At 40.2% G+C, this 23,591-nt stretch overlaps 1 protein-coding gene across 8 annotated transcripts in view; it reads right to left on the bottom strand.

Annotated features, from left to right (window-relative positions):
• Positions 1–23,591, bottom strand: part of SULF1 (sulfatase 1) — a 136,632-nt gene that overhangs the window by 55,721 nt on the left and 57,320 nt on the right. For all 8 annotated transcript variants that reach the window (XM_081117328.1, XM_081117331.1, XM_081117324.1 and 5 more), the window contains 2 exons: positions 5,015–5,087; positions 4,483–4,714 (listed from right to left, as the gene is read on the bottom strand). In XM_081117328.1, the coding sequence (XP_080973454.1) occupies positions 4,483–4,654 (172 nt within the window). In that variant the 5' untranslated portion in view covers positions 4,655–4,714; positions 5,015–5,087. The remainder of the gene's footprint in view (positions 1–4,482; positions 4,715–5,014; positions 5,088–23,591) is intronic.

Here is a 23,591-nt window from a genome sequence, read left to right as displayed (position 1 = left end):
GAAAAACAGCTATGGGCTAGCTCTGCACTATAGATCCCATTTGTGACCTCTGCTGTAAAGAAACAAGGTATTTCCATGTATTTATGGTTTCTCAATTCCACTATGATCAAAGAGAAGCATTGGTGGGGTCAACATTATTACTAAGATGTTAGCATAGCCCAATTTCATAAGAATATAAGGAATGCCACAGTGAGTCAGATCAATGGTCCAATCAGTTCAATATTTTATTTCTCAGAGTGGCACCAAGGAAGCATTGGGAAAGATTTAGACTCTAATCTCTTTGATTCTAGTCCTTGAAAGTTTGGGTAGTCCCATAGCATTTATGATTTTCTTGTTTTTGATTCATAAAATATCTCAAATACAGGGATATAATAGTATAAACAACAGGTCTCCCAGCTTTATCAAAACTTAACATCATAATCGCTTCAGATATATTTTTAAATTTTAAAATAAAAGGTGGATACTGTCAATGTTCTTGGTTACCACTCCTTTCCCAGAGGTACCATCATCCCAAACTTCCTGTTGATCCTGTCCATGAATGTTTTCCTAGCTTAGAAAGTGTTAATCTTCCATCTGTTAGCTTAGTCTAAAAACCTAAACTATTTATAGGTGTAGGCACAACCTGAGCAACTTCTTAAGTTGTAGAAAAAAATAAATCCAGAAATAACAGGACCACTGACCTCATTTAATCTCTTCACATAATTAAGTTTTCTCCTGGAATAATGATCTTTGTTCCACCTACCCAACTTGGGTGGGAGGGCAATTAAATGCAATAATGAGAACAAATGTTCTTTGGAAAAGATAAAGCCTTGCCCACATGCAAGGTTCTAGCACTTTTATTAATGAATTCCTTATATGTCTTACTCCCTTGACCAGGTAGTAGTTTATTTTATTTGTTCTCAGACAGAATTGAAGGAGTGGCCCCCATTCTCCCTGTATGAGAGCATTCCTTCCCAGCTTGATTTCATAAACTTTGATTAAAACCCTTCTCAGCCTTTGTCTTTCCAGACAAAGAAGTAGAGTTATTTTATTTCCCTCCCCAAAAGAAAAGTATTTTATTACAATTTTCCAAATTGCTTTTTTAAGCCTTTTCTAAGTCCATTATATATTTCTGGAGGCACAGTAGCTACAATTGTCTGGAGTACTACAGGTGCAAAAAGTTTTGTTTTGGTGAAGATTTATTCAAGCACTTGAACATAATTATACGTAAGTAAACAAAACAAAACCAAATCCAGCCATATCAAAACCACAATGAGACACCACCTCATACCCATTAGGCTGGCTACTATAAAAAAACAGAAAATAACAAATATTAGCAAGGATGTGGAGAAATAGATACCCTTGTGCACCATTGATGGGAAAGTAAAATGGTGAAGTTATTATGGAAAACACTATGGCAGTTTCTCAAATAAAATTATCAAATTATCAACTCCACTTCTGGGTATACACTCCATAGCATTGAAAACAGGGTCTCAAAGAGATATGTACATACCTGTGTTCATAGTAGTATTGTTCTCAATAGTCAAAAAGTGGAAGCAACTCAAATTTCTATTAACAGATGAATGGACAAACAAAATGTGGTCTATATACACACTTGAATTATATGCATTCTTCAAAAGGAAGTAAATTCTGATATATACTACAATATGGATAAATCTTGAGAAAGGACATTATGCTAAATGAAATAAACCAGTCACAAAAAGGCAAATACTGTATGATTCACTGATATAAAGTACTCAGAACAGTCAAATTCATGGAGGCAGAAAGAATGGTGGTTGCTAGGAGCTAGGAGTATGGGGAGTTATTGTTTAATGGGTATAGAATTTTAATTTTATGAAAAGAGTTCTGGAGATTGGTTATACGACAATGTGAATGTACTTAACACTACTGAACTATACATTTAAAACAATGGTTAAGATAGTAAAAAAAAAACAACCATCACCAAAACAACTACAGTCTAGAGCAGTAAGGTTCATAAAAAATTATGAGAACACTTCAAAAGGCTAAGCAAAATCTCCATCAAATCTACCAAGAACATAGACTTTCTGCTGTGAAAGGTTTTCTCTAAATGTTTTATCCACAGTTCACTGTGGTTCATCACCAACTTATTTTGCCAACAAGGTTAAAAGACCCATCATATGCTTTTGTTATCTCTCTCAGAACTTGGCACATTACTAAGCATTTACAGGTTGTTTTTAGGGAGGGCTCTTATATTGGTTGATGGACTGATTGATGGAAAGGATCATGGTTACGTGTGTAGCTGTGAAGATCCAGACCTAATACATGTCCTAGTTTCACCATTTACTAGCTGACCACAGCCTTCATGACTCCTCTAGGCTTCATTACTGAGTTATTGTGAATATTAAATGGGTGATTGCTTAGTACAGTATCCGGCCAGAAAAATGAAGGAAGGAGGTTAAGGTAAATATATAAGAAACAACTGGGTTGGTTGAACCTGGTCTATGACTGTTTACTTTTATATCCTGGTCTATGACTGTTTACTTTTATATCCATGTACCTCCAGTAGAGGCCAGTACTTAGTAATTTTTTAGTAAATAATTATTGAATGAGTTAATTAACTATAGGATAAGGGTGAAAATCTGAATTCTGTTCAAAATTTATTGAGCAATTCCTTAATTTATTTTAAAGACAAGGGACTATACACTTAATAGGTCATGATAGATACCTGTATATATCATTTCTGGAAATTATCTTAGCTTTTTCAGACCTGTGTGGCTCTATTTCAAGTTTATTTAGCACCTACTGTATTTCTAGCACAGTCACAGCATCAGGATTGCAACATAAACAAAACACACCCCTGCCCTCTAGTTGCTCTCAGTCAAGTGGAAGAGACAAGCACAGAAGCACACGGGGGATTAAGGCCACACTGGAGGCATGTCCAAGGTGGGGCAAAGGAAAGCTCCATCGATCCTGGTGGAGCAGAAGATGGTTTCAGTGAAGGGAGACTCCCGGAGGGCAAGGCATTTGAACTGGGTCATGAAGAACAGATAGGGCTTCTCTAGGTGGAGAAAAGGGAAAAAGGCAGTAAGGACAAGATGTGCAAAGGCATGAAACACAGGTGAGGGAGATGAAACCACCTGATACCTTCAGGGAAGTGTCAGTTGTTTCCATGAAACACAGAACCAAGTGGGGGGCAGGAAAGTAGCCTCACAGACACAGGCAGGAGCCAGGTGGTCCAGAGCTCATTTGCTTGCAGAGAAGAGAGAAAAAGCTGGGAAGGAAGGTCTATAGATCTTGGCTTTAGCAAAAAGGATGGACATGAGAGATGTTAAGCAAGGCAAATTCAAACGTGTTCACATCATTTTACTTGCTCTGTAAGTGATTAAAACCTGAAACCACCAGCCACATACTAAAGTCATATCTGCAAGATGTTTCACGATGGCCTATTGCCTGAAAATCTATACTCTCGTTTCAAAAGTGAAGTGAGAAAGAGCAGACTCTGTGGCTCAACCTCAACAATCATTACCCCTGCTGGCTGCTGCATTTGCTTCCGCTGAACCCAAGGAGGTACTTTGATAGAATTCCATGGTTTGGTTTCAAATTGGAAATCGAAGTTCTCTTCCATGTAGATCAAGTTCCAGCATGGAGAGTTTTAGCCTCAAGAACCCTAAGCCAGAGGAATTTTGTAAAGAAGGCGGTGCTCTGCCAGTGCCACGTCTAAAAGATACTAGTGACGTCGACTTGAGTGTGACGGACAGATAAGCTTAGCTGAATGATGCTTGAGGAATTTGGAAATAAGGGGTAACCTGGAAGAACTTAACTCTAGACTTACAGACAAGACCACGGGGCTGGGCCAATTTGGAAGGTAAGATGAGAAACCCAATCAGATGATCAGAAGCTAAGCTGGAAACACCAGATTTTGGCAGGTTCTCTAAGTGCTCAAGAGTTAAGCCAGATGAGCTAAGTCTTCAGAAAAGCATCACATATAAGGTGGCAGCAGTGAATTACTACTGGAAGATATGTAGAATACTGTAAATTTCAATTACCTAACAATTATTACAAGCTGTGAATAAATCATTCACTTAATACTAATAAACCATTGAAAGTTCCTCTAGTATATATCTTTGCTCATATATATTGCATAGAATTCCAGTATAACCTCATACTCTTTGAAACAACTTTGCCCAAATGTTTTTTTAACATTTTTGACCAAGAGTTTCCAAGAACTACCATCAAATCCTTGACTTCTATAATATTTAATCTGGGCTTCCTCCTTTCCTCCGTCCTGTTCTCTGAGACCCCTCTCCAGGCTGTTTCAAAAGTTTAAGACCAGAAAAGTAATGTTGAAACACAAACCAAATGCCTTCTTCTACTCAATACAAGTTCATTTTATAAATCAGGTCGTTGGTTAAGATGGTATAATTCAGTGCCAAAACCCCAAATGTTCGCTGACGGTTACTGATCATGAGACAGGTCATCAAATCACTTGAAGACTAACAATCAGAAAATCAGGGGTCTTACCCAGCTCCACATCTTGGTCATCGGTGAGCACAAGAATAATGTTGGGTCGGATGTTTTTGCGTTCCTGTGGTATCCGTCCTCTGAACCTCGGGGATCTCACAGTGGATCTGACAGTCCCCAGCAGTTCTGCGCCCAGGACAGCCAGAACCAGAGCCCAGCAGGAATACTTCATTATGTTTGCTCCACTGTAGCAAAATCAACAAAAGGTCTCAGCCTCCTGGTTTCTGCAGGTCTGAGCAGTCAGAGAGAAAGCAAGAGGGAGAGACTGAAATGAAATCCAAATCCCAAACACAGTTGCAGAAAATGGGCCTCAGCTAAGTGAGACCCGGCACATGGGCTGGCGGGGAAAGGGCTGCACATGAGTCAGAAGCGGCAAACCCTCGCAGGCGCTGCGTCGTTTTTCATTAAGCACTTAATAATTTTGCAAACTGTCCTTTATTCTCCTTCCAACTTTTCCTATTTCAGTTCATTGCCAAACTATCACTTCCAACACAGGGCTCGAATGCAAAAGCTTTCTGACAAGAGCTAATACCTTGAATTGGGTATCCTGGTTGAAAACTCAATTTCTCTACTCAGAGGCGTTCAGAACATCTGTAGATGGGGTCCTGGAAGGGGGAGAAAAAGATACAGAGAAAACAGCGGTCAAGGATTTTGAAACAGATTTTTGGTCTGAATTAGTCTCTTAAAACAGCATAATATAATATATACATATTATACACATATATCCATATGTAATATATATAATATATGCATATTTTTTTCATCTGCACTCCAAAAGGGAGGAACAGAATTAACATTCAGAACTGCTAACAAATGACTTAAATTTCTTCATTCCATAATCAGCTCCATAAACAGTGCTAAAAGTATCATCCCCACTCACACCCTAATTGTACTTGAAACATCCCCCAAAAAACTAATGGCTGGGTCAGGAAGAGCCAGCGGTGTCTGTGCAACCACAGTGCACCTGCAGAGCACATCTGGGGGGCTGTCTGGCACGAGGGGGCGTGTTGGAGGAGCGCGAACTCACCTGCATAAGATATTGAGTACTTATGGAGTAGAATGCAAAGCAAAGCTGTCATTTGTCATCTGCATTATGTCACTCACTACCCAGGAGAGTTCTTTCTGCTGACAAAGACCTCATAGAAAGGAGGGCAATTTTTCCCAGCCTCTGAAAACCTCCTAACTGTCCTCCATCAATCACCAGGGGAAGAGGCGCTTCCTCGGAGCGAGGCCGGTCCCTCTGTCCAGCCCGCGTCCTCAGGGCACTGGCGCCTCTGGGGACAGAGCCCTCCTTTGACTGTCAGCACCAGCCTCACTATTATCAGGACCGGGTGCAGCGCCGCCAGCACAGAGGTTGTGCTTTGCTGCCGCAGATCTAAACCTGCAAAGCGAAATGATTGATTGGCTCCAAGGTTGGGGGTTAGAGGCTACTCTCCCACGTTAGAAAATAAATAAAATCCAGAGGGAGCACTGCAAAAGCTTTGCCAGTCTGCACAAGAGGAGAGAGTCTGAAAGGGCTGGAAATGCCCCTTTCGCTTTGGAACACTAACCTGGAGCTTTTCTCTTGGACTTCTGAGAGATGGCAAAGGGCTCATTAAAAAAAAAAATCTGTTTCTCGGATGTAATGGTGCAAAGTCTGTATGTGAATTTAGACTGCCCTAAAATTAACTAAGTGGCAGCTCCCTTCTTCAGCTTCTCTGTCCCCACACACCTGAGGGTCTGTATTTTGATCTGCAGCAATAAACTGGCATCAGATAAATAAACATAATGAATTAAGTGTGAGGATCATGCAGCAGGAAGGAGGGGCTTCCATCGCTCACTCACTTCCATGCCTTAAATTCTGGAGGGTGGCATGGGCCGAGAAAGAGGAAAGCCTGTGTACTGTTTACCCCAGCCACACACAGCATTTTGTTTACATAAACACGCACAACCCTATTATTTTAAACTTTATGAGCTGTTTTATAAACAGCTTTAATGCTTTTCATTCTGCAGCCTGTAATTACTGAGAGAGAGAGAGAGAGAGAGAGAGCAACTCAACAAGAAATAGGTTTTTAAACAAAAATCTAGTGTCTGCAACAAGGCAGTCCTGACTCCATGATTTGCAGAGCAACCAGCAAGCCACCTCCTGCTCCTGTGGCTCTGAGTCAGTGTGGAAGGTTTTCTTGGTAATAACTCAGGGTTATTTCAATGATTGCTGGGCATGCTGAACACTGGAAGCCTACGATTGTTCTGCACCAACTCTTTGGTTTCTGTGCATTTGTTTTAAATCATGAGAAAACTGATATGCGCACAGAAGGACAGGAAAACGAAAGAAATACGGTGTCAAACCCTGGCTTTCTCCCACAGAGCGTGCACCAGGCTCTTTTAAATACAGACATTTCCTAGAGGGTCTAAGCAGCCAAACTTTGCTCACTTCTCAAGCCCAGCAAGGGTGTGTGAAGAGAGTGAGCAGGGCTTTCTGGAACCCGCTATCGTATAAACCAACTTCTGTGGACAGTAGTGACCTGGGAGGGACAGTCACACTCACTGTGTGGAGTTTAACTAACCAGCCACACCGGCAACTGAAAACTCTTGACGATTAAGATGCTGATAACATTCCCTGGAACCCAATCAACATTACCGGCTATTCCTTTCTTTATCTTATTTACTTCTTCCTTCAGGAAAAAGGAAATTAGTATTAATGGTCCCTTATATAAACTACATTGAAAATCATTTCCTAATAAAGAGAAGGGAGACAGAGTAGGCGGTTTCCATTTTCTTTTACTTATAAAGTGACCTTCCTTTCTGGAGACTTGAAGGTGCAGGAGAGGCCTGCATTTCTTCTGCCACAGTTTATTATCGATTCAGGGAATTCGTAAGGAAAAGCCCAGACTTGAGTGGCACAGAGCTTTCCAACAGGTCTGGCAGCAGGAGCTCTCCATCCTTTATCCCACCCCCTTCGCTCAAACACACAAACACACACCACTGTGCAAGGACTACACACGTTCAATTCATTCAAAAATGACCTTTTAAAACCTGTCATCCTCTCACCGCCTGGCTTCCAGCTCCAGAAGGGAAAGAAGTAAAGAAGCAGAAGAAAAAAACCATCAGACAAAATGCAGAACTTGACAAAGGAGACAGGGATGCAATGTTTGAATTGGATACTTTGCCATGGACAACAAGTGTCCTTAGAGACTAACAATTTGTCTTGAGAAATAGTAGAAAGTGGGAGAAATGTAAGAAGAGGTTTTTCTCACACATGGGAAGGGAGTTTGAGGACCCTTCTCCAAGCCCTAGAATGAAAACACCAATTGTAATTCTGGCCAATCGGTGTGCACAGTTTACAGGACTTTGTTTAGGGCACTAAGCCCAAACTCTGAATGTGACATTAAACATTTCAAGTCACATATAAATGAAAAAAAAAAAGACTGGAAGACTTTAAGCCAACTGGAAAGTTGAGTTCACATATGCTCGGGTACTGTCCCCCACTCAGAGTCCCAGTGGGTTTAAGGGGATTGCTGTCTTCACCAACCCCCCCTTGTCCCTGCAGCTGAGGCTGAGGCTGCCTTATGCTGAGTGTCCTGCTTTGTCCACTGTAGCAGTTCTCAAACTATAATCTGAGAATTTGGAAGCACCCTGAGATCCTTTGGGGGGTCTATAAGGCCACAACTATATTGATAAGAATACTGACATGTTATTTGCTTTTTTTTTTTTTTTTTTACTTTGCTGATATTTACACTGATGGAGTAAGAGCAATGGCGGGTGAAACTGCTTTTGTCTCAGTACAAATGAAAGGTGTGTCATATATAGTTTTAAAAAAGCCAGTTTCACTTAAAACGAAGCAGTGAAATGATTAATGTTATTAAACCCGGACCTTCGAGTGCACAGCTTTCCTTTTTCGTTTTCTGGGTCAGGAGATGGGAGGTACCCAGCAAGGCCTTGCAGCCGGTGGAGGTGAGACTGCTGTCTTGAGGGAAAGCACGTGTGTGACGAGGTTGCAAGCTGAACTAGACACTCCTTTCCCCCTAGACACCATTTTTACTTGAAAGAATTATTTGGACTTAGATATTTGGCAGGCGTTTTCTCAAATAATGAATGAAATGAGACTGTGTTTTCAAGGAAAACAACTGGCGGGATTTGTTGTGTTTGTTGCCAAGGATAGAAATCAAGCTTTCAAGTTAAAATCAGAATTTTGGAAAACTTGTGTCTGCCACTGTGAGCTTGGCAGCTTCCAGATACATCAAACCTTTCTGATGACATTGGTGCTGATATTAGCATATTAACAAGTGTTATTTTTTCATATGGTAAAATGAAGTATGTCAACATTTGGAATATTTGAATAATTCAGTGACCCAATATTTCCCAAATGACTAAATACAATGCTACAAAATCATACATGAGTAAAAACTTTTAATTGAAGTGCAAGATGGCCATTAGATTTGAAAAAAGTAGAGTACTGAAATTTTCACTGATATGGTTTCAGATTTCTTACCACTTCTAACCTTTAATAAATTACAAAAAAAAAAAATTACCACTTGTCAAGTTTTGTTATAATATCAAAGAAGATGTACAGGTATCTGAAGAAGCTACTAATATATTTCTCCTTTACCAACTACTTATCCATGTGAGGCTGAATTTTATTCCTGTACTTCAACCAAAACAACATCTTTCAAAAGACTGAATGCAGAAGCTGGTATCGGGATCCAGCTCTCTTCTATTCAGATAAACATGAAAAAGATTTGCAAAAATGTAAGAAAGTGCCACCTTACTCAACAATATTTTTTTGGCTTGGAAAATATAGGTATTTTCACAAAAGATATTATTTATATTAACATATAATAGATTTATTATTCTTTTCAAAAGGATTAATAAATATTCTTAAAATTTCTCAGCTTTAATGTCTTAAGTATCAATAGCTATACTCCACATAAACAAAAGCCCTTGGGGGTCTTCGATAAATGTTACTAATGTAAAGGGATCCTGAGTCCAAAGGGTTTGAGAGTTGCTGTTCATAGTATACCTGGTTCCACAGTTCAGCCCAGACTTTCATTTTGAAGGCTGTGGATCTGGCCCCATTCACAAACTTCTCAGTCACTTCTTTCCCCTTAAAGCCTTGAAATTGCCCTAAGTTCTAAATGCCTGGTGTCCCATAGGAGTTGTTAATAGTGAGTGATGACATTCTATGTTTTTAGAAAAATCTGAGGATAACACCAAATTTTGCAAATTAATGCCCACACAGCTCAGCTAAAGCACATGAGGAGCAGGATCAGAAAAACCCACTCAGCACAAACATACACCTCCCAGGGATGGAGCAAAGAACTGTTTCTAGAACAAAGCAATGCATTCCATAGTTAGGACAGAGAAAGAAAGGGACACCTAACCAATCAAAGCAGCAAAGGAGATGAGGCCAGCACCATGCAATTATTAGAAGCTGACTTTAGCCAGAACACTTGTAGGTTCTGGTCAGAGTGAAGCAAAACAGGATTATACCAGCAAAAAGCTGGTGATCACATCTGCCCACACTCACCGCCAATCTACATACTCCCATTTCTTAAGGTCAGTTCACACCGCCCCTTTGCCTTAATTCTGGCTTTCAGATTTCCCAACCTCGCTTCTTTTCTTTGGTGAAAGCTTTCAGGGCGTGCTATCTACATTATGATATATGTGAAACCATGAAGGAGCTAATTTCTTCGTTTTAAAAACCCCCTTGCTTGCAAAGTTCATTTACGGTTAATCTCCAGAAAGCCCGTTTCCCAGTCTAATTTATTACAACTCCAAGCAAAGAAGAGACACAACAGTCTCCTTCTGGTGCAGTAACATTTTTACACTCCTCTAATCATAAATCTCTTCCAACAACCAATGTTAGCTGAGAAGCCTGCATTTTTGACCTGGAGCACCTTGGGGAAAATCCTTGGTTAAATGATGAGCTCCTCCTTGAACAATGTTTGCCTTTCTTCCCTTTCTCCTTTCTCCCCCCAACACTGTGAGGGAAACTTGAAAAGTCATTGTTTCACAAAACTGTTAATTCCAGTTATCCGTGGGGTATGGTGGGGTGAGAGACAGATTTTATTTTTTACTTCATTCATGCCTAAATTGAATTTTTTAAAAAAAATGCTCTGTTGCATTATCAAAGTAGAAATAAATAAATTTAAGTTTTCTAGGTTTTTCCTCTGTCATCTCATGGAGGGAGAAATAGATAGGAGTTGAGTGGCGATAAGAATGAAGTGAGAGACTAGAGCAGGAAATGTAGTTATTAGATGTAGCCCTGCAAAGGTAGGAACTAAAACATGTAAAAGCGAGTGTATCAAGGGCATTTTAGAGAATGCAAAAGTCTAAGACTGAGACTTGTCCCACTTCTTTCAAACAGGAATTAGCAAAACAAAGGAAACAAAGTGATCTAAAAATTACAAAAAGAACCAGAAGGAGCTGATATTTCTGAAGCAGATGCTACCAAGTGTCTAAATGGTCTGACAAAGGTCCCCAGTTTCAATGGTGCAGTGAGATCCAGAAGAATAACAAAGAAATTACTGGAGTTTTAAAAAAGGGGGCATTGGAAACTTCAGTTAATATATAATTTCAAGTCTATTTTTTAAAATATATCTTTATTGATTTCAGAGAGAGGAAGGGAGAAGGAGAGAGAGAGAGAGAGAAACATTAATGATGAGAGAGTCATTGATCGGCTGCCTCCTGCACGCCCCTGACTGGGGATCAAATCTGCACGTGCCCTGATCTGGAATCAAACCCCTATCTCTTGGATCCTAGATCAAAGCTCAACAGCTGAGCCATGCCTAGCCGGGCTAATTCCAAGTCTTTTAATGACAAAATCATCTTAAATGTGTGCTTTATATGTGCCTAAATCCCTGTGCTAGCCTCAGGTGATCGTCTCTCCTTTAGCTGTATACTTATCTCCCAATGATTAACTTGCATAACTGCAGATTATCAAATAAAAAGAGCAACTCTATTAAAATTTCAAGTGAAATTCAGGCCTGCAATCTTGGAAAATAATACTGCAGTAAAACAAAGGGAGTAACTCGAGGACTTTCTAGGAAAGTTAATGTATTAATCTTAACCATAAACCATACAAAGAACGCTAATTGTCTATTTTTGTTATTATGTGTTTGATATATGGCATTCTTGCCCAAACTCACCTTCTTGCCCTCAAATCATTATTTATTCATGTCTTTAGATTAGCTCCTGAAGAGATTTTTTAAAACCATAAATTCACTAAAATTTACTAATTCACATGGTGCTACTTGCATCAAAGGCTTGTAGTAACTTGAAATTTAAAATATGACTTCTGTCTTAGTTTATTGTCCAGACAGAAATTGGGAAATGTTTTAGCTAATGAAAGCTAACATTTTCCTCTACTGTTATAAAAGAATAAACGTTATGAAACTCTAAGCTGTAGAAATTTATAGAATGAAAATTTTAAGAGCCATATTATCTCCCTAAATAGTTATTTGTCATATTTGTGAAATAATCTTCCTGAAAAGGCTCAGATTTTGATCTATGTCTATGCACATTTGGGGCAAATTTCTGTTTATTGTCAATGGAATATCTTTATAAGTAGCCAGTTAGAGTTGGACAAGTCCTAAGGTTCATCTAGACTTCTATTCTACAAACACCCAATGGTGTTCCACTTCCAGAATTTATTTTCTAACTAGTCTACTTTGTTTTAAACTTTCATTTCTTAGCACACACAAGAACAGTACTTGTCACACAAAAAAGCTGACATAATTAAACCAGAGAATGTGCCCCACAAGTAAAATCAGCCATTCATGAAAGCTGGTCACCAGAGGCTCTTTCAAACAATGCATATTTCAAAGTAATCTACAGTAATCCCTTCTCTCTACTGATTTGGTTTCCACAAAGTCTTAAGCACATGTGTTCTGCAAAAAGGAGGTTTATTAAAACCTGATGTGATATTAGAGATTATAATTCAACAGGGCTGGGCTGATTTTAATATCTGAGTCTTCAAAAAGGAAAGCAATTTTCAATTACGTTTGTAAGCTTACCAAAACATTATGCATACAAAGGTAGATGATGTTGACTCAAGAAAAAACAAGAATGTTACTGAATTTTAAAAGTGGGTATAAAAGTGGGGGAGAAACTCAAACAGTTTTCACTGATGGATGGATGGATTAGTAAAGCACAGAACTGTTTTATAACTATAAATAGTGAGGAGCTTTAGAAAATTCTTTATAAAGTTGTAAATCTCTAGTTGATAATTCTTTTGGCTTGCTATGAAGAAACATTATCAAAATGTGTCATATAACAGCATTTGACAACTTCAAAATATTAGTTGTCGTCATTTGTAGAACTGGATTCTTACAACTACTAAGTCTGAATGTCTAAGAAGTTTACCAAGACCTCCAGTCTTGGTGGATTTCTGGAGGTTTTTGTTCATTTGTTTTTCTTGACACTTTTTCTATTTCCTCTTTGTACTTAACTTCAATCTTGGATGAGAAGACAAAGGATTAGATTTGGCATGTTTCTGGTCCTCCATTTCAAGATCTCCTGTATACAGCTTTATATCATTGAAATACACACACACACAACATGCCCATAATCATTAGTTGGTTTTGAAATTAGCAAAAAGCAACACCTTGGCACACAGACAAGCTGCTTTTCCTCACTGGAACATCGCTTCACAGACCAGATCACATAGGAGAAAGGAGTTGGCAACCTCCAACTTAGAGAGCTAATTTGAGGGTGACATTCTAGAAAATACATTATAGAATCTCTGAGTTAGAAGATGTTATGGACTGAAAGTTTATATCCCCCCAAAATCGTATGTTGACATCTCACCCCCTTTCCATGTGAAGACAATGAGAAAATGTCTGTGGGCTCTCACCAGACACTGAATCTGCTGGAGCCTTGATCTTGGATTTCCAACCTCCAGACTGTGAGAAATACATGTGATTTAAGCTACCCAGTTTATGGTATTTTTGTTATAGCAACCCAAATGGGCTAAGACAGAAGGGATCTAAACATTTACCTAGAACAACCTTTAACTAATGAAGAAAACTTCTCTAGAGCACCAGTGAAAACGCTCATCTAGGTGACAGAACTCACTAGGCCACTTGCTTAGTTTGGGAGCAGCATTTAAGTTTAGAAAATTATCCATTTTATCGAACAAAAATCTGCCTCCCTCTCTTCTTGATGTTTCATTGTGCTCTATTCTTCCGAGCCACATGAAATAATTCTATATTCTTCTATATATGACAAGTGCTTTAAATATCTAAAGATTGTTTTTATCTAACTCCTAATTCCTTTCCTCTTACAAAACAGACCTATGTGGTGGTTTAGGGGTAAATTATGGGAGAGTGGTAAAGGGGTTGTTTTGGATTTGGCCATTGATTAGTTAAGTATTGGATCAATAGATCCTATAAAGCTGTAGTTACAGAAATACGAAGACAGCATATTTAATCGCCATCTGGCTCAAAAGAATTTGGACTACCAGATTACTAATCCATGTTTTCCAAATTCACTAGGAAAAATATTCTTATGTACCACTACTTTCATGCTTGGACTAAATTTAATTTAAAAAAGTTCCAAAATTTGAGTAATTAACTTGTTAATCAGTTTTACTGGAGAGTAAAGCCAGACAAGAAAGAGGAAGATCCAGGCTAAGAGTCATAAACCAAGTACTGGATTCTTGTCATTACTTGACAATTTAATCATTGATTTCTCTCTAGATTTTGAGAAAGCTTTTCTTCTAAGAAGAAACATCTTCTTTACCACACTTGGCTTCCAATTTCAGAATACTGGCTACTTTACAAGAGCTATGCAAGACAAGAACCACCATTCCACTATTAAACAAGGCCCCAAGCTCAAGTACTTAAGTTATACAGTAGAACGGGGGTCTATCATAATTTTGTTAACTACTCCAGAGTTCCTGATTCAAGGGTGGTAGCTAAGAAATTGCATTTCTAACAAGTCCCAAGGTGATGCTAATGCTGACAGTACTGGCCCAGGGTACAGCAATCAACCCGCTAGCACCAGTGAAGGGAAAGATGGCTGGGGCCAAGCCTGGGGCAGGTGCTTCGAGTCTCTTCATGAAGGTTGATCTTTCAGGCCTTTGACTGGCTGGAGCAGCTGAGCATTCATGAGACAAGACTATGGATGTTGCCAGTTATTTCATATCTGAAAGAACTTTTGTAAGGCCATCTTTTGCACAGTTGACAGGAAAGCAAACATTCCAATGCACTCAGTCTTCACTAGGCATGGGCAACTGGGAGAGCTATCCATTGAAGACCATTAAACTTCCCTCAGCAAATAAACAGAAATGTTCTTTTGGGCAGCTTTCAAATGACCCTTTGATATCCCTTTCTAAATATTCTCAGTGTCTGAAGAAATTAGGTTCCACAAATCCTTGGCATCCATGAACTAAAGGAGTCTGGCGGTGCCCAGCGTAATTTTAACGTTTATTAAATAGTTGTTATGCACAAAGATAGGTTTACCATCACCATATTTTATTTTATATCTTTAGGTAAATTATTCCTAGACATCAAGGAGGCAGAGTGAGTTACTTGCTTTTGTTGTAATGAAGCCCTTCCTTGCTTTTCCAATTCTGTCCTAATCACCCACTCTGGGCCTTTTACCCCCATCCATCACCTCCTCTGAGACCCTGGTAGACAAATATAGTTGACATAAAAAACAAACTCTGATTCAATTCAACAACATGAACCAAAATATATATCAACCCATTGTGATGTGCAGGACACATTAAGGACTCTGGGGACCTCCAGCTGGATTCTCCTTCTCATACTGTGGAAGAGGCGGGCAGGGTGTGTGGCCCACAAAAGTGAGCTGGGAAGTTGCACAGCACTCACCGGGACTAGATGGAGAGAGGGTTATAACAGAGCAGAAGTCGGGTTCGCAACCTTCCAAACTACTTGTGCATCTGAATTCCTGCAGCAGCCACTTCTCAGACCCCCAAATTGGGATCTGCAGTCGGATATCCTGCTGAGAAGGTACAAGAATTGTGGAGTTTGGTTTCCCAGCTGTCCGACTTCAGGGAGTATATATATTTCAGTACCACGTGGGCTGCTGCTGGGATCTGGACACGATTGAGAAGTGGCACAGGTTGAATCTGTGGCCTTTCCTTCTCTTTCCCTCCCCCCTTCCTCATTTTATCATGTTTCTCCTTCATTCCTCAGACACCACCATCCCATTCTTCCCCTTTGACTACCCAAAGTCCTTCACTCTTCTCTTCTTTCCTTCTGCATTCCCAAGTCTCCAAATTTCCACAACTTCCAACAGGTGGAGGAAACCTTACGTTTTATCAAAAGTAAATATCCCCGTGAATATCCACCGTATTACTGTATTAAACCTCTCATAGTCATCAGCTCACTTTATCCCAGTGACATACACCCCTATGGAGTAGGTACTAACATTGCTCATTAGAAACTGAGATTCAGGGAAATGAAGGAATCTGTCCAAAATCGCATAGCAAGGGCGGGACTGAAACTACCTCCCATCAGAAACTCAGTTCTTAACTCTCCTGCATTTGTTTTTCCTCCTGAAGTGCACATTTACTTTCAAAGACCTTGTATGCCTAAAGAATTGTGAACTGGCAAAATTAACAGGGAGAAATCTGAGGGGTAAACGGGAGTCAGGTGTTGCTGGGGTTTCCAGGCATCTGCCACTATGCCGGCCGGTATCTCCCCAAGGAGAACAAAACAGGGCATCAGTATTGCAGCCACACACCATGTACAGGTCCCCTTTCACCTTACAAACAGAAGGGGACCCTCAGAGCTCTGCAAACCAAAGAGTCGTTGCTGGGTGAGAGAGTGGACTGGCGTGGCCCAGCATGAATATTCAAGACCATGAGTCACAACTCCGTGAATTCGACGGTCTCCTCTATTTGTATTTGGCATTGTGTAGTCTCGAGACAACTGCAGTGATTAATTAATCCTTGGTGCCCAGGCAGAAGGTGAAATAATTTGTGCATAGTCACGCAGTCGGTCATTCTCAGGCTCCCAGTTAGTACTGGAGGGGCTGCATTTTCCAGAGACAGAAAGGAGACTGGACTTGACTTTCAGCTTTGTGCCTGTGATTCGAGAGATTCACCCTGCAACCCCTGAAATTTTCTAAACGGAGGGCAGGTGGCTGCCAGCTGTCAACCCACACCGTCATGACGTCATCCTCAATATCAGCAGTCCATGGAAATCCCTTCCCCTGAGACCCCACCCCCACCCAGCAGGCCCGCTCCCCAGCCTGGGGAAGGCATGCCCACAGGAGCCCTCTCTGAGCTCGCCTTCCTGTCTTGCCGGGTGGAGGGGGCGCAGTCTGGTTAATTGACTGCATGTGGCTGCTTGTGGCAATTTCCCCAATATGCCCTCAAGTGCAATGTTAACTTGGGCTAGTCACAGAAATACCTCAATTATCTATCACAGTAGGGGGAAAGAGGGTCTCCAAATGTGAGTTTCTGTGATACCTTACTTGAACTATTTAAAGCTGGGTGCTTCAAACAAACAAACAAAAAGCAACCAAGAAAAGCACACTGAGTTGCACAAAGGCCTCCCAAAGTGCAGTGGCTTATAACGAAACGGATGACTGCTCCCTGTGCCACATGTGGCTACAGGGGTGGTGGCGGGGCCCTGCTTCAGGCTGTAGCTCTCACAGTCTTCTCACCCCAGGACTCAGACCTCTCACCCCAGGACAGCAGCCCCAATGTGAGACTCGCCATCCTCGAGACCCACACCAGGAGCGGGAGTGCCCCTGTTTGGAGTGCCACTCCAGGCACCTGCTTGGGCATGGCACCTGGCACACCTGTTTAACTGTCATTGGCCAAAGCAAGCCATGTGGTGGAGCCCAGGGAGGGGTGGCTCCCTAGAAGGCTCTGCAAGGCCCACTGCAGCAAGGGAGGATATTAAAACTATGTTCATTTCTCAGGAGGAGGGGGCAACAGTGCTTGGGGATTGTGATTTAATCTACCCCACGCATTTGTAAAAGTTAATCAAATATTTCCTCATCTTTAAAGACTACTGGGAATGATGTCACTGTTCTGTTTTATGGCTCTGTTAATATAAATACTGCCCCTGGTTAGAATTCCGACATTCCTTCAGGAATACGGGGGTATAGAAAGCTGTTTGCCCAATACATTGGAAGACTACTGTTTGGAATTCTTTATGGGTGCTTTTCAAAGCACTGTTTTTATTTCCTTTGCTATCAATTATCACTTCTAGTTATTATAAGTGTATTTACCACTCATAATTCCACCTTCTCTCTTCTAATATGCTAGAGAGATATCAGGGAGGTTATCTTGTAAGATCTGTGTTTAAAATAAGAATGAAGACATGAGAGTCTCTCTCAAGTGCCATCTGTTTGTGGGTTTGGTGCACGGACTCTGTGACAAACGTTTGGGTGCTTCACCAGATTATAAGCGTCCTTTGTGTTTTTGCCTGTGTCTGGCTAGTTGAGGGTGTTAGATAAATGACATTAGGAAAGACTGAGTTTGGGGTTAAGTTCCACAGGAGCACCCTGTTTTGCCATTCCCCATATTTAACAGGAATTCTTTCCTAGATAGTTGACTAAGCGTTAAAACTACCTGCCATTTCTTGTTCAGTTCCATTGATTTTAATTGCCATACACGTTTAATTAAACAACCTTTGGTGGAACACCTGTGTAAAGCACTTTGTTCAGCACTATTGGAGATAATGGGTGAATGGATGAGAAAAGAACCCTGATTGCAATGGGATAGTTGCATACAGTGCTGGGTATAACAGTTCCACATTGGGCCAGCAACAACCTCTGTGTAAGGATAGGGCAGACAGCACAGTCTGAAAGGCCCCAGGGCACCCTAGGATGTGCATGATACTCACTTTAGGTTGATATTACCCTGAACGCCACAGTGGAGCCTGATGAAAATAAACTCCAAAGAGCCATATTAGCCAGTCAAGGTATAGCGAAGTCAAATGTTTCCAACTTGGTTAGTGGACAACTGTTTTTTGGCCAACACTTTCCTCTACTGTATTTTAAATTAGTCTCTGAATTCCTGGCCTTACACTGATAATAAATTGAACTGTGAAGAAGGCTTTTCATATGTTTAGGTGGCTTCTTGTATCTGAAATCTTATTAGAAGATGTATTTGTTCTTTCATCTATAAAATAACTCCTCCTATGTTCACAATGCATCACAGGTCAGGAAAACTTTGACGTCATAAATGATCAAATTTGCTCTTCAAGCAACTTATATAAGAAGGTAGAGCAGGCACCGTTATTTTTCTCCAATCCTTCTCTATCCCAACAGGAGGTTCCAAACACTGAGGCTGAATCTCACACTCAAATCTTCTGTTTCTCAGGTGGTGACTTCCCCCCTTAATAAATCAATTTTTTTCCATTTTATCTTGCTATTTTGCGATTGTCAACTCGATCACCCATGGACATGGATGTTAAAAACATATAGACTAATGTACAAACAGGCAAAGAAAAATGCATTTGCACTTGTTTCCAAACTTTCATTGCTACTTTTCCTACAACTCAAGCAGACAGAATATTGGTTTTAGAATTCCTTATTCTTTCTGCACAAACCCACCAACCACTAAAAATACAAAGAAGTAGTAATGTCCATAGTAACGGGAATGGAGTGAGTGAAAGTGTTAATGCTGCTCTCTAATAATTTTAGCAATACTATATGTTGGTTTGAGTACCCTTAACAGAGCCTTAGGTTAAAAAAAGGGGGGAAAAAACTTTTTGATTAAACTATGTCTATGAGATCATTTGGATTAAATAATTTAAGGATTAATAACTTGAAGAAAACCTTGAAGATATGTTGATTTTAACATTTTAACAGGCTTTTTGTTTTGTGTTTCACAAAAACAGACTAGAAAGTTAGATTGATTACACTGCTGAAAATGTGCTCATATGTGACGTGAACTGCGAATAGGAAAAGACTGATTTGTGGGAAGTTAGCACTTCTCTCAGAGGACAACAGCCGGAAAACTTGTAGTTTTCCAGGTAGGAATGTGGGAGAGTGCTGGTTAATCCTGGAAAGTCACCCCACCTGGAGTCATTGCTTTGCCCGACCACAGGGCTGAACGTAGAGGCCAAAAAGGTACCGATACAGTAATGATAAGGCGCAACTTTATCTTGTCCGATGGAAACAACCTAGTTTTCTCCAAACACTCAGCTTATATAATTTCTGCTGCCATTTGTTGAAAGAAAAAATACATTTTTATTTTTGATGGATGCAAACAGTTCTAAATTATATGGCAGGGACGGCTCATTGTCAACGTCATCATTCACTGTCTTCTTCATGCATAACAAGATCCTGATTCCATTTGCAGTGGCAATATGCCCAACTTGAGGGGACATTTCCCTGCTTCCTTCCAAACTCTGCGTGCCCATGTGACTGAGATGTAATAGAAAGACCGAGGGACTTCTGGGATGGTTCCATAACAAGGTGTGCGTAGCCCTGGCCACTGTGGCTCGGTTGGTTGGGGTGTCATCCCGCACACCAAAAGGTGGCGGATTCAATTCCAGGTCGGGACACATACCCACATTGTGGGTTTGATCCTCAGTCGGCAACCGATGGATGTTTCTCTCTCACATTGATGTTCCCCCTTCTCTCTCTCTAGTCAATAAAAACATATCCTCAGGTGAGGATTGAAAAAAAAAGTGTGTGTGGCTGTTTGTCATTTTAGAGGACTGGAACTTCCTCAGTCATCTTGGACCATGAGATGCTCTCATTGGTGGAATGCTCCATGGCAGATCTGAAAAGACAGAAAAGCAGCCTGGGTCCCTAGTGACTACTGTCCCAGCCCTGAAAGCCTGACTCTAGATTTCTTTATTTGAGAGAACAAACCTTTTGTGGCTAAAGCACTATTTTGATTTCTGTTATGTGTAGTCAAATTCCCAGTTATATCTCCTAACTAACATTGTTTTTTTCTTCATTCTACTGTCTTTGATTTAAAATGTTAGAAAAATATGGCCTTTTAAATAAAAACCAGAAGAGTTTGATTTATATTTGAAATAAGAAAAAATAAAAACTGTAGTTAGCGAGAAATTTGAAGAAATAAAGAACTACACAAATAAAAGTGTAATTACGACTCGTGATAAGTGCTCTGAAGTCCATCGGGGCAAGTGGGAACATGAAATCCTCTCAGCAGGCATTAATCTCCAACCTAATATGTAACTAATATTTAAGCCAGTTTAAGGTATCTGGGTCAATTAAAGAATGTTAGAAATCTCTCATTAGCTATGGAAATAAAAAACAGAAATGGACTCCTTTATGTTTTGGTAATTTCCCAGGATTCAAGGGATTTTGTTACGGCATAAATTGCTCTTTAGCTTAAAAAAAAAAAAAAAAAAAAAAAAGCTGGCAGTCTTTATGTAGACTGTATAGCAGTAGTCACTTGAGGCTCTTTTTTTCACCATGAATACTTTTATATAACTGAGGGGAAATAAGTCACATATTTTGAAGATGAATCCATTGAGAAGATAATAGTAAATTATAACAAAGAGATTTCTATAATCAGTGGATTATTCTATTCATATAAAAGACTCAGAATTGAAGTCTTAAAAAAATTTTATGTACAAAGAGCTGCTAACATTACTTCTACAACCAGATAGGAATCTTGGATGACCATTCAAGGAAGTTCACTTACCCCAGCTTCATGAAGCCCACATCCTTTGCTTATTTCTAGATCAGACTGTGCCAGTTTGAGCAGACCAGGCAAGAGCAAGAACCCAGTTAAATTTTCTTGAATGGTTCCTACAGAGCTGCTGGTGACCCATCTTGCTTTCATGGATGCATCAGGCAAAAGGCTACCTGAGTTTTCTTGAAATAGGTTAAATGGTTACCACCAATGATGGATTTTTATATTCATACCCAAAGGAGGAATTTCTATTTTTTTAGAAAACACTGCTTAAGATATTCTATTATTTTTTTACCTAAATGCAAAATGTTAATGTTGGGTGTAAAGATAATAACAAAACAACTCTGCAGGAATGTCGGGACATGTTTATTCTTAAGTATCTCTTTTCACCTGCAGACTTTTTCCTTTGTCCCTTCTAAGTCCTGGAGATAAGATTTTTGGGTTGAAAATAAGATTCTGCCTTTGCTTGAATAACAAGGATTTCCTAAAAAATTCAAACTCTTAAAACTCAGGGCTTCTATGCTTTAAAGGAATGTAAAAACCATCTGTTTCGTGTATGTCTTAGTTGTATCAGTTATACCTCAAATTAAGATTTTGTAAGCTCAAATTAATACATACACTCAAATACATTTAGGAGTGGCTAAATGACTGACCCCAAACCTCAAAGTGGAGAAGCAACCCCATGTCTTGTGCTTTCTTTCCTATGGTGTCACAGAACACTCCATCACGACCACATTTGAGCTCTATATTGCACTTGATGCAAAACTAATTGAAGGTGGTTTCCTTTTAGTTCCATGAATCTTTTCACTGAAGCCAGCTCTGTCTTGAGTTCAGGGACTTGCTCCAATGAGCAAATTGCATTTGTGTTGTGAAGAAACGTCTTCTGCCCCCAGTACACCCACATATCTAAAATTTGTGCAACCATCTCCAACTTTCTAGAACTCCCTGGTGTTAAAGCAGAGACTCCCAGGAGAAGTTATGCCAGTGAAAAGGTGAGAGAGGAAGAAAAGAAAATGACTATGTCTTCAGCTCCCTGGGCAGGTGTTAGGGACCCTGTGTATCATCTGCTCCTTCTAATTAATGTCTCTGTAGTGAAGGAGGTGCATGATTACAGTTCTATAAGCCCCAAGTTCAAGGAAGGACGCCCCTTCTTCATACTCTTCCCTCCACTCCCTCCTCAACTCCTCCCCATCAATGGCTTGGATCCAGAGATGTTGAGGAAGGGTGGAAAGTCAAATGTTTCAGTGATCTACAAATTGGTGGATCCACAGTTCTGAGGGTGAAACATTTCCAGCTCTTTTTTTTAATCCTTTGCTCTGGAAAACAAATCTCACTATGTAGCCACACATGCACCTACTCACAGTACCCGCATGTTTTATCAAGTGGCTTGTCCCCCCTACCAAATATTTAGAAGGAAGGACTCTTCATAGGCTCTCTTTCCTTTGGGAACTGGGATTCTGTGACACCCTGTTTAGAATTCCGTGCCTTCCGCATCATGGTCCTAGTACTAAAAACATCTCCTAGAAACAACTAGGTTCAAGCACCTGCTGATTGTTGAGTATGATATCTGCCCAACCAACTACACTCCCACTGTTTTTTATTCCCTAAGACAGTTCAGACATCAGGGAAGTGTTCCTTGACCTCCCTCTGCTACCCACCCACTTACTTCCCTTCTCCAGAAATCCTGTGCCCCTCCTCTGGACTCTGGTAATACCCTGTGCATCTGGACTATAATTGTGCCCTTAGAGCCCACCCAGATCTAGCAGAGCACAGGGGTTTAGGAAATGTTTGTGGAATACAAGAATAATTTTCTTGATGGTAATATACTCCTTTATAGGTATTTCTTCAAATCTAATGTAAAATATTTTTAAAAATGAATTGGCTACCTCACCCTTTGGTATTTTAAATAGAACAAGATCTTTTCATATTTGCATATCATAGTATAATGTGAGAATAATCAGGGCATTTTAATGTCTCTTTAATATGTGATCTTTTACCTTTAAAAGACTTTCTTTTTTCAATGAGCTTCAATTTCTCTGAAAGATCATTTTTATTCAGTAGACTCAAAAAAAAAAAGAAAGAATGAAAAGTTGTGAAAGTCTGACTTTCCCCCAATGGATTTGAAAGCCACTTGTTAGGTCTTAGACTGACCCTTCTGAGAAGAAAGGCTCAGGTATCTGGATTCCGACACAGCCCCCTCAGCTGGTCAGCAAGCTGGCCGACAGTGGGTGAGTGCGGGCTGTGGGCCAGATTCACCCAAGGATGCGCCCCTGCTCTTTTCAAAGAGCCCCGGACACAAGAAGGTACCCAGCTGCAGGGCTCAATCCTGGCTTACCTCACTTTGTTTTGGAAATAAACTGAAGCTTGCAAAAGAAAAGAAGACTAGTGTGGGAAGGCTTAGACACGACAGGATTTTCTCTTTTCTCTCATTGTCTCTTTTTTGCTCAGTACTTGGTTTCTAAGCTCCTCTGCATAGAAACCATTACTAGGTATCCTTCCCTCACCTTCCAGGCAAGTGTTTTCAAAG

The sequence above is a fragment of the Miniopterus schreibersii genome (assembly GCF_964146895.1).
Source record: "Miniopterus schreibersii genome assembly, chromosome: 17".
Lineage (NCBI taxonomy): Eukaryota > Metazoa > Chordata > Mammalia > Chiroptera > Miniopteridae > Miniopterus > Miniopterus schreibersii.
Note: the sequence above shows the minus strand (reverse complement) of the source record. Positions and strands in the feature narration are given on the sequence as shown.